Source organism: Sphaeroforma arctica (genome assembly GCF_001186125.1).
Source record: "Sphaeroforma arctica JP610 unplaced genomic scaffold supercont1.340, whole genome shotgun sequence".
Lineage (NCBI taxonomy): Eukaryota > Ichthyosporea > Ichthyophonida > Sphaeroforma > Sphaeroforma arctica.
The window spans coordinates 43,359-54,855 of record NW_014040218.1 but is presented as its reverse complement, the minus strand read 5'-3'; the positions used below and the strand labels follow the sequence as shown (position 1 = coordinate 54,855).

The following is an 11,497-nucleotide window of genomic DNA, read 5'->3' as shown; positions in this document are numbered from 1 at the left end:
TGTGTGCCTTGTTAAGGGTCCCCACGCGGCCTCTCCATATAGATAGAACCCACCAGTCATGCCTCTTAAAACTTTTGTCAACGAAGGTATCGGGCCCACGAATCCAACTTTGTGGTATCTACAGCTAGGCAAGTTCATCGAGTAACTACATGCTTAGCTGTAGACATCACTATATATATATATATATATATATATATATATATATATATATTATATATATATATATATATATATATATATATATATATAGTATATATATATATATATATATATATATATATATATATATATATATATATATATATATATATATATATATATATATATATATATATTGTACGTGTCTGTATGTCTGTATGCGTGTTTGTGTGCGTGTGTGCACAAAAGCGTGTATGCGAGTGTTTTCGAGTGAAATAGTGCACAGCGACCAAGTTTGAACGTGTAGCTAGAGTATGCACGGAATATAAATCGGATATATATACATCCTGATCATTAACACTTCTATACAGATTCCCACACATGCCTTTCGATATTTGCCGTAGTCTCTCTGGAGTTATCTCGGTCCGTTCAGTGCCCTCGACCACTGGTAGCTTCAACACCCCTTCCTGCTCAGGAATATTTACTGTCACGTTAAACTCTCTTTCATTTTTTTCCATGGCGGTGCCCCCAGGGCGCCGTTCCAGTTTGCGCACTGTTGCATGCTTGGATTGTTTAACACCCATGCCGTGTGTCTGTGTATTTGTAAGTATGAATGTGGGAATGAGTGTATACCTGTGTGTGTGGTCTATGTGTGCGCGGTTGTATGTGTGTATGGGTATGTGTGTGTGTTTATGTGTGTATGTGTGTGGGCGCGTATGTGTACACGTGTGTATGTGTGTGTCTACGTGTATGTGTTTGTGTGTGCGGGTTCGTGTGCGGGTGTGTAGAGTATGTGCCACTTATCGCGCACCTTCTACCAATAAGCTCACGTATTTGGGACGGAATTCAGTCTAATGCCTTTCTCACAGAGTCTCACGGAGTCCTGAAAACTTTTTTTTATAGCAGGTTTTTTTTATAGTAAATAGTAAAACTTTTTTCGAGGCCAGCGTGAGCGAGGCACCCCTGTTATTTTTAAAAACATATTTAAAACTTTTTGCCCTCTCTGACTCTCTCTCTCTCTCTTGTGTGTTGGTATCGATAAAAAAAAACATAGCCTACTACTATGTACTAAATAAAACAATAAAGCGTAAAATAGAATAAAATCACAAGTATATATATATTTAAATTATTCCTGAAGACTGATGAAGGGAGGATATTATTAGTGAGCAACACTTCGAAGTTTGAACAGTGTGAAGTGTGAAGTTGATCGGTGTGTGTGAACTGTGAACTGTGAAGGTGAAGTGGGACTGCCTGCGACACAGCTGATGAGAGCCTGAGGCTTAGGCCTAAGTCACTGACACTCACAACAAGAGTCTGAACTCTTGAAAGTCTTTCCAGTTTCTCTCGATGAAAGTATTGTGACAATAAAATTATGGGGGGGGGGATGGTCCTTCCTATTTTTTATTTTTATTTTTTATTTTTAAAATTATGTCATCGTGTGTGTTCTATTTTTTTTATAATAGGAGGCTATTTATGTGTGACGGTGTGACCAGTGACTCTGTTTATTTTTTAACTTTACAGTGTGAGACGTGAGTGACTGAGTGTACCAAGTACCAACTGTACACTATTTACACATATATTAAAATAGATACTCTGTATGTCTGTCATAGAGACTCTCTACTTGTCTTTACTCTCTACTAAATACTATTTTTTTATATAGTAAATAGAGTCAGAGTCAGAGTCTCAGAGAGAGAGAGACACACGGCCACACACACTCTCAAATAGTATGTTTGTGTTTTATTCTAATTTAATAAGGAATTACTTTTTTAACATTCCGCGATTTTTATAAAATGATGAATTATAAATGTCATTGGTATATACTATTAAAAAAATACTATTTATTTCTTGTCGTTCAGTTTTATACAATAGTAAAAAAATAAACTCATACATACATACATACATACATAAGTACATAAATGCATACATACATGCGTATATATATATATACATACATATTATATATAAATAAAATAGTATATATATATACATATACATGTATATATATATATATATATACTTATATATATTTATATAAATATTCATGTCAATATAAAATGGCGATCTAGCTGAGAAACATACAACACAGAGTCTTTTCATTGCAACGGTTATTCAATTCCGGTAAGGTGCCGTGCCGACGTCATTGAATGTATGCACCCGAGATTTACTTACACATCTTAAGCCATTCGCTTATGGTATGTGCATACTTATTGTTCGGCAAAAGTTAAGTTAAAGTTAAGTTAACAGTGAATAGATGCTTGTACGGAGTGAATAAATGCTTGTATGTACAGATACTCTCCCATACTATACATGACATATCTTTACCTTGAACATATATGCCCGTATAAATCACATTGGTGCTGGGATATGTTCTCGCGCGTTTCTGTACTCTCGCTATCGGCCATTTCAGTAAGTATATATCGTCCAGACCTAAACTATCATCATACATGTCCAAGCACGTGTACGTTGTGATACTCGGTGTGAGTAGTTTACTTTTTCGATGGCACATAGTCCAGGTATGTTTTATCCCTTTATACTCGCGCTGGCCTGTCTGCTGTATTCTTCAGACTCGAAACCGCTGTCATCACCCGGACACGCGAAAGAAACTACAGGCACTTCCAAATAGACCCTCCCTCCGCCTATGGTACCCTTAGTCCGGGCATTCGACCTTCCTCTTATTTTGACACTAGGTCTTATTTTCTCATGTGTGTAAATAGACATAGCTGTGGTGCTCAGACATGTGCTTTGTGAGTCGTTGTAAGCCTTGGTTGTGTCACCAGATATCTGTTTATCTGTACGATAAGACCTCTTTTTCTTACGTTTTTGTGTGGGTGGTGAACAGTATGAGGTGGTGATGATGGTGGGCGTGACAGGTCGCAGAGCTGTCGTATCTCTTTGTGTAGCTGAACACAATGTAGGGTCGTTCTGCTGTACACACGGATCTATGATCGTGCGACCATTTGATATGGGTTGTGGTTTGCCATCGTTACCAAATCCCTTTTGTGTGCGTGGTGATGTGCACTTAATAAAATCGCCGGCAGATGCGGTACTATTCACACCAGCCGTAGGCGTTAGCTTTTGCACTGGATTCGGCTTCTTACCCGAAGCTCGGCTTCTATGTGTGTGGTTAATAGGCTTTGCTGGTGGCCACTCCGACTGCAGATAGGCTTGTACCTCGTTAATTGTCCATCGCCTGCTTACGTCGATAGCCAGCATGTGGGATAACATCACCATCGCTGGCGCTGGGATTCGCAGCCACAGGTCCTGAGAAGTGTGCTCTCTCGCAGAATAACACCTGTAACCCACACACTTGTCCGTTGCCTCGGACCAAGGAAATCTCCCTGTGCACATACAGAACAGGCACACACCCAGGGCCCACACATCACACGCTTTAAGATCAACAGTCCCAAATTCTCTGTCTGTATCGTACAGCAACTCGGGCGCCATGAAGTTGGTGGTGCCTACGTTCAGGCGGTATCTCACCCCCGCACTCATATTGGTGCAGGCTTCGCTGGAGGTAGTCGTGTCTCGACAACTGTCGGCATGGTCACTAGTAACTGCTCCGTTGCTCAGATTGCTATTCCCCCTTGTATCTGCATGACTAATACCCTGAGTGCTCCTATCAGTGCTAGCCCCGCTATTAAGTCCCACAGCTCTATGAGCCGGTACAACGTCTCTGGCCAAAGTGTTCGTTAGAGATGGTGTCTCCGTTCTCTGGCCGTTTCCGACTGAGTGTTCGCTCTCCTCCGAGTCGGTGTGCACGCCTGTGCATCTTCCCGTGCATTTGTTGTTGAGTGTATTACCAGACACCACCAAGGCCTTCCCTACAGGTCTATCGACGTGCACATACTCAGACATCCCAAAATCAACCAGCTTCACACTCTTACCGTTAGTAGTACATACAATGTTCTCGGGTTTGATGTCTCTATGGGCAATGCCTATGCCGTGCAGATAGCTTATCGCCGATACTAACTGTACCATATACTCGCGCACTTGCGATTTATCTTCCAACCCAATACTCGGTTTGATGTGAGCAAACAACTCCTCCCCTCCCAGGTACTCCATCACCAGTGTGAGACTATTCTGTGTGTGTGCCACATGTATCACACGCGCAATGTGCGGGTGGTCGCATAGGCTGTGTATCTGTGCTTCGTTGTGTACATATATCCTATCGCTTGCCGTCAGCGTCTGTTCCTTCCACACCGCCAACGCACCACTCTCGCGATGTCTGACCAAGCACACCCTTCCCGTGCGACTCCCTGCAGCAAGTGCTCTGACTATCACGTACGTCGCCTTGATCGTGTGCATGTCGCATGTCTCTGAGTGGCACGCTTCATCTCGCCTGCGCTTGTTTAAATCCGGTGCACTATACACATTGCGCATCGCTGACGTCGTCCTCAGTGGTTCCGAACTTTTGTCCAGCCTCACATAGTCTGCAATTTCCTGTACACCTGAGTTTGCGTGTGCATCAGGCACAACATTGTTAACAATATTCTTGGACACACATCCATGTGCTTCCGGATGTGCGAAAGAGGGTTCGCTGGGGAGTGTAGATGCAGGCGTATGTGTCTGGTTGTGTGCATTCTTCTCCTGAAAAAGACCCCTACCGCTCTCATCGCTGAGCTGAAATAGGGACAGTGATTGCGTGAGCAGGTTAGTCCTAACTTCTCTGTGGCTATTCGTACACACACTAGTGCCATCCTCATCTACATGTACATCACTATACACACAGAGGTGTTCGTTATTCTCGTCATGGGCTGTGCTTCTGTTCTCTGCATAAAATGCGTCCCCTTCGTTGTCGGAGCAGATATGTGATGAGTGTAGTGTGTCTATCTGTGTATTCTGAAATCCATACTTGTGTGTGACCGGAGTTGATATAATCTGTGCGTTTGTCATATCCACCGAGACACTGCGCTCACGACGACCACATGACCTCCCCCGTCGCCTACCCCCTAAAGGTGTTCGTAACCAGTTAATCCAATCCATGTTATTCAAAAACCTTTAAATCAGATATATTTGTATATATACATATATATGTATGTATATATGTATATACATACATTATATATATATATATATATATATATATGTGTGTGTGTGTGTATCTATGTGTGGAGGACACCTGCGCTCAAACATATATGTCAGTCGAAACCCGCATTCTGCTTCAGGTTGTGTGTCCGCCAACACAAACCTCCTAATAACGTCTACGCAAGGTACTTGCAACAGATATACATATATATCTCAAGTTAACTAAAGGTACGCAACAGATATATCAAACATTATAATTATCTGGCTCCAGTGTGCATAGTCCCGACTCCCGGGTTGTGTATTGAAGTGTCAACACAATTTAGATGAAAATTTTGCACATAGTCGTACCGTCCGTCCGTTCGAAAACTCCAACCAGTTTTAAAAATATATTTTCATGGGGGGGGGTGAGAGTGGAATAATTTTATTTTCGGGGCACAAATTTTGAATGAGTTTTAGTAGACATTTCTATGTCTGATGCAGAAGAAGACTATATAATTTCTACACTACAGACAGTCTGAGGCCGGGTCTTAACTATAATAGTTTTCACGATATAATCGAGCGACATAGCTTGTCAGCCAATAGTATGCTCGATTAAATTTAAAAAAAATGATTTCGTGTCCCACTTTTGAAAACTTCCGGAGACAAAATTTGTCGCTTGTAATAGTTGTTTTCGTCATAGTATTACGTTATAGTTGGAATCTTTACTTACACAAAAATTACCAAGAAAACGTAAAATACCGTCGATATCCCCATCAATCTAATTGGATACACGAAAGCCCGCACAAAATGTTCGACTAGACGCAAGCATGTTTGTTACAAAGAAGCGGTTGAACGGTCGGGCGGTTACGATGCCTCTTTTGAATGCTGCTGTTAATAACAGTGTATATTTCTTGTATGCTTGTTAATTATGTAATAGACCTAGCTAAACGCAGCAATAGAATAGAACGTCTCTCTTCCGTGTGATATACTTTACTTCAAGTACATCTAAAAAATATGTATTTTATCACAAAAGAACAGATGTTGTATATATTAGAAGTAGTATATATTTATTAGACACTTTCTATTATAACATGCATTTGAATTATTGAAAGCTACGCACTTAGAGTAGGTTTATAAATAGTCTGTACTTTGGCGGGAAATGTCGAGTTATACTTTAACTACTTTGGTGCAATTGCGTGTGAAATCTCGAAGGACACTTTCTGAGTCATTTCGAAAATTTCAGCCTTAATTTGCCCTATTATTGTTACTATAACGAAAAATTGCTATAACCGATTAGACTCGGCCTGACACTCAGTGACACACTCCCAGTCTCCCACGACCCACAGTCCCACACTCACAGTCTACGTATTATAGAGTCTCACTAAAAGTAGAGTTTTAAAAAAGTTTAAAAAAAGAATTTAAAAATATATATATTATAGGTTTGAAGTCTGACAGTTTTTAAATGTTTATTTATTTTTATTGAAGGCGTGCCTTGTTGTGAAGTCTGAACTGTTCACTCATACAGAGACTATAGGAGACATGCTTTTTTTGTGTTTTTGTTTTGTATACATTTGATTTAATAAAAAAACACACATATTTAGATTTTAACAGAGCTCGTTTATGTGTTGGAGACTTGGCTGGAAGAAGTTGAAGTTCATTCATCTCGGATTCTCGGGTGAGTCGGGTCACTCTCTCTCTCTTGTGGTGATACGAAACTATGAACAAAATATTTCGTTATCACTTATCAGGGTAAGCACCGCTCCGTATGTAGTTCATACGTACAATACGCGTGGAATGACTCCATTCGCCAGAGCAGGCTAATAAAGAAAGAAATAAATGTGTTTAGTATTATGTGCGTTTAAAAAATAGGCTCAATAGTCAATAGTAAATAGTGTGCATCTCAGACTCTTAGTACATGTTCAAAATGTGCATCTACCCGATTCGCCCCTATACCTGCTACTAGGTTGATTACAAATGCTTAGGGCTTTAGTATTGTTGAATTCGGTTAATTTCATCTGCATACAGAACGTTGCTCAACCTCGTGCAGTTAAGTGCATATCAAACCAACTACAATACTCAACGGTTGTGGAAGCTTGACGGCTCGTTAATTTTATGCATGGCTATACAAACACAAAGGATATTAACATCAAGGGCGTGTTTGTATGATAAGATGTTATAAAAACACAAGCATAAAAATAAACATATATTATATATATATATATATATAAACATACGTACATACATACATATATATATTTATATATATATATGTATTACAGATATAGATATTGATATATATATATACAGATTTATATATATATATATATACATATATATAAATATCTATATATGTATATATATATGACAATGCGAGCCTAATTAATGGTAGGCTCGTATACGAATCAAAGTAGGATACAAGCCCACACTACAGTTTCTCAAAGGGATGATATACAGGTGGTAGATTTACCAACGGTTCTACACCTACCCGCTAGCTACAACGTGATAAGGTCAACAACATTTAGCGGCGTTCTTTAATTGAATCTCCCGAGCAAAAGCTGCCCCATCTGGCAGAATTAGGGGCGGGGACATTGTTACCCACTCTTGGGCGACGGTAGCATAGTGAGTTGCCGATCATCCTTAACAAAACTATACTAGAGATTAGAAATGTAGCACAAAGATCACCTGGCGATGCTCCTCTACGATCCCCAATAGAGGTGCCTCCGTCGGTTTAGTATATACTAAATCAGTCGTAAGATGTGAAGTCGTCTGAAGTGGTTCGTTACGTATTCTTTGTATTCGGCGAGCTCAGTTTTTCCGAAGGGTTAACCGATTTAGACACTCCACCTGAGAATATCAAAGGGTATTTTCCAGAAAAACTTAAGTTTCCATTTGAAGCGCATTCTCGACCGATCAAATCAGCATTGTGTACAATTCCATGAGGCAAGATGCGCTTGTAGTGTATGATTTGATAGAATAACAAGCGCTTGCTTCCAGCTAGACCATTCGGTGGCAGAGTGCGATCACCATATATATAAATATATATATGTATATATATATATGGATATAGATATAGATATAGATATATATATATAATATATATATAGATATATATATATATACATATAATGACATGTATGCAAAACAAACATACATCAAGTTATACACCGATATGTCACACTACATTCCGAGTGTGGTGTAGTTAGTTACATACTTCTTGTATATTGCATGTGTTTGTATAGTTAGTTACATAATTTTTGAAGAAATCTGTGGGTAGTCAGTTACATACTTCTTGAAGAAGTCCTCGCCTTTATCGTCCACCACAATGAATGCCGGGAAGTTTTCTACTTCAATCTTCCACACGGCCTCCATGCCGTCCTCCTTATTGTCGAGCACCTGATGAACCACAGCCACACCACAGACCATAGGTTGTCAGTAGCCATACATGTGCACGCATATCAAATACAATAATATGGTTTGCGAGAGGGTACATATACTCGAGCAGATAGCTACAATTGGACCGCATGTACTGTCGTAAAGACTGCAACTACTCTACTTAAGAATGTTAGTAATAAAATATAACAGCCTATATATATACATCAATGGGAGGTGTTGTTGGCAAAGGGGTATCCGAATCGCCTATAGTTTAGGATCAACCCAACACCGACTGAGCAGAGCGCGTTTTAATTTTAGGTATATATAAAAATTCGTCACATGTAAATAAGAAAATCAAAATTCCAAAAGTTGAAAAAAAAATCATAATCCCAAACAGCACCCGCCCGCCCACACTTCCACGCACATGCCACACCACAACACAACATATCACAACATACCATAATATACCATACCACAACATATCACAACATACCATAATATACCATACCACACCATAATATACCATCCCAGAATATACCACACCATACTACACGACACCATACCACACCATACCATAATATACCACATCATACTACGCGACACCATGCCATAATATACTAAACCACACCACACCATGACATACCTCCACTTTCCTGATGTTGTTCTGCGCCAGGATAGCTGCAGGCCCTCCAATGGAGCCCAGGTAAAAGCCCTTGTTGTCCTTGCAGGCCTTGGTCACAGCCTTGCTGCGGTTGCCTTTGGCCAGCATCACCATACTGCCCCCGTTCTTCTGGAACAGGTCAACGTACGAGTCCATCCGTCCCGCGGTGGTGGGGCCGAACGAGCCAGAGGCGTAGCCTGGGTGGGTGATGCGTTTAACGGAGAGGAGAAACGGTAAGACGTCGACAGGCGGATACCAGGGGGGGGTAACCAGAACATGCAAGAAACGTATTGGATGGGAATACGTAGGTGACTCACTGGGGAGTGCTTAAAGGACCAACTATATACACCCAGCGTGCGGCGGACAAGCAAGGACTATGGGACCGGGTTGCTAGAGATCTGGGCTAAAACCCTAGTTACTTGGGGGTAAAACCCTAATTACCTGGAGCTAAAACCCTAGTTACTAGGAGCTAAAACCCCAATTACTTGGGGCTAAAACCCTAGTTACTTGTGGTTAAAACCCTAATTATTTGTGGCTAAAACCCTAGTTACTTGGGGCTAAAACCCTAGTTTCTTGTGGTTAAAACCCTAGCTACTTGGGGCTAAAACCCTAGTTACTTGGGTCTGCGTGAATATTGGTTGTTGAATGCTGTTTGTGCGGGGTACGCAAGATATGCCAATTGTTTTAGCAATTGAACAAATATATACAAAATTCAACATAAACAAAGATATGAACATGTGTAAACAAAAAGCTTCGCGAAACGCTAACTTGCAAGATAGCAGACACTCATAGCATATAGGTGACCAAGACCAGCAAGTGATCGAAGCGCACGTGACAGATCTATTCCTTAACGCTTAGTAATAAAAATGCATGGTTGTATGTAGCTGTATACAGGGTGTGCATTTGTATTAGTAAACACTTGTTGTGTGTTAGTGCTGTAAGCTTCCTATGCATGTCCGACTCTCGAACGTACTTAAACATACTACCAGCATTTTTGGTAAACAAACTGATATGCGAGTGGTAAAATACAAAATAAGATACACGTGAATCCATACGCTTGCATACAGACTTGCATACTACCTCACTCATATGTAGTTCATATACACATATAGATACACAACCCCACCACACACACACTACACACCCAAACCATCCGGTAGCACCCACATACCGTCAGAGGTCTTGGCAGGGCCGGCATAGTACACAATGTGGTTCTTCCCCAATTTAAACGCTTGCATACAGACTAAAGTACAATAACATGCCTACCCACAATTATCTAACACTACTACCTCACTCCTGTGCAGTTCATATACACCTACACATACCGTCAGGAGTCTTGGCAGGGCCGGCATAGTATACAATGTGGTCCTTCATGTACTGTGGCAGACCCTCCCCACTCTCAATACGCTCCTTTAGCTTGGCGTGGGCGATATCACGCGCCACGACAATGGTCCCAGTGAGTGACAGGCGGGTCTTGATGGGGTGCTTGGTGAGTTCACTGAGGGAAGGTACGGGGATCCAATAGTAGTACAAAGTACAGTAAGCGTGTGCAGTGTCCCCATGTGCAAGTGCTGTGGTCACGGTAGGTAACTTGTGTTGCGGCAGGTGAAGGCCCCTCCAAACATGAAACAAAACAGGGCCACGCGGAGGGTCTTTCACATTGAGACGGCGAGAGCACTTGAGGACAGTATCGACCAGTGGTGGTACCAGTACGCGTGAGTACAATGCATAATACTTGTGACTGCTCATAAGTCATCCATATATCACCACCTACGAACAAGGTACAATGATAGTACTACCTACGATACGGTACCCTGATAGCATTACCTACGACACGGTACCCTGATAGCACTACCTACAATCACGGTACCCTGATGTACTAGCCTAATACACTAGAGGAACCAGGACAAAGATATCATGCCTACTACTGCCAGTAAACGATACGAGCAGATACACCGCAAGGACGGTCCTCAATCACATGAGTGTACTATGCACGATACTAGTGTATCCAAAGGTCGCATAAGAGCATATCCTCGTGCCTGTGAGACGGATGATACTACCACAACGACTCCAATAACCATCCCCTACCTAAGGATGTCCTTCATTGGTCGGTTGAGGTCCACTTGCACCACTTCTTCTGAAACCTGGTTCTCTTTGATATCGGGTAGGTACTTGGACGGGTCAGTTTCCAGCCGTTCGATGAACACGCCATCTTTCGTGATCTTGCCGAGCACCTGGGCCAATATATATGTGTTCATGCGGAAGTGTTGGCGGAAGATAAATATCTACAAAATCTGCATATAGCACAACTATATATATGTA

General features: G+C 41.2%; 2 protein-coding genes across 2 annotated transcripts; both read right to left on the bottom strand.

The window, feature by feature from the left end:
* Positions 1-2,119: 2,119 nt before the first annotated feature.
* SARC_05380 (serine/threonine protein kinase) lies at positions 2,120-5,352 on the bottom strand. The gene has a single exon (XM_014300768.1). The coding sequence runs from the start codon at positions 5,119-5,121 to the stop codon at positions 2,659-2,661; it is 2,463 nt and encodes an 820-aa protein (XP_014156243.1). The 5' UTR covers positions 5,122-5,352; the 3' UTR covers positions 2,120-2,658.
* A 2,158-nt stretch (positions 5,353-7,510) lies between these two features.
* Positions 7,511-11,433, bottom strand: SARC_05379 (hypothetical protein; the record flags this gene model as incomplete). Its single annotated transcript, XM_014300767.1, has 5 exons — positions 7,511-7,986; positions 8,429-8,535; positions 9,158-9,372; positions 10,501-10,673; positions 11,264-11,433. 5 exons carry the CDS (start codon positions 11,431-11,433, stop codon positions 7,974-7,976), a joined length of 678 nt encoding a protein of 225 aa, XP_014156242.1. The 3' UTR covers positions 7,511-7,973.
* Positions 11,434-11,497: the final 64 nt, after the last annotated feature.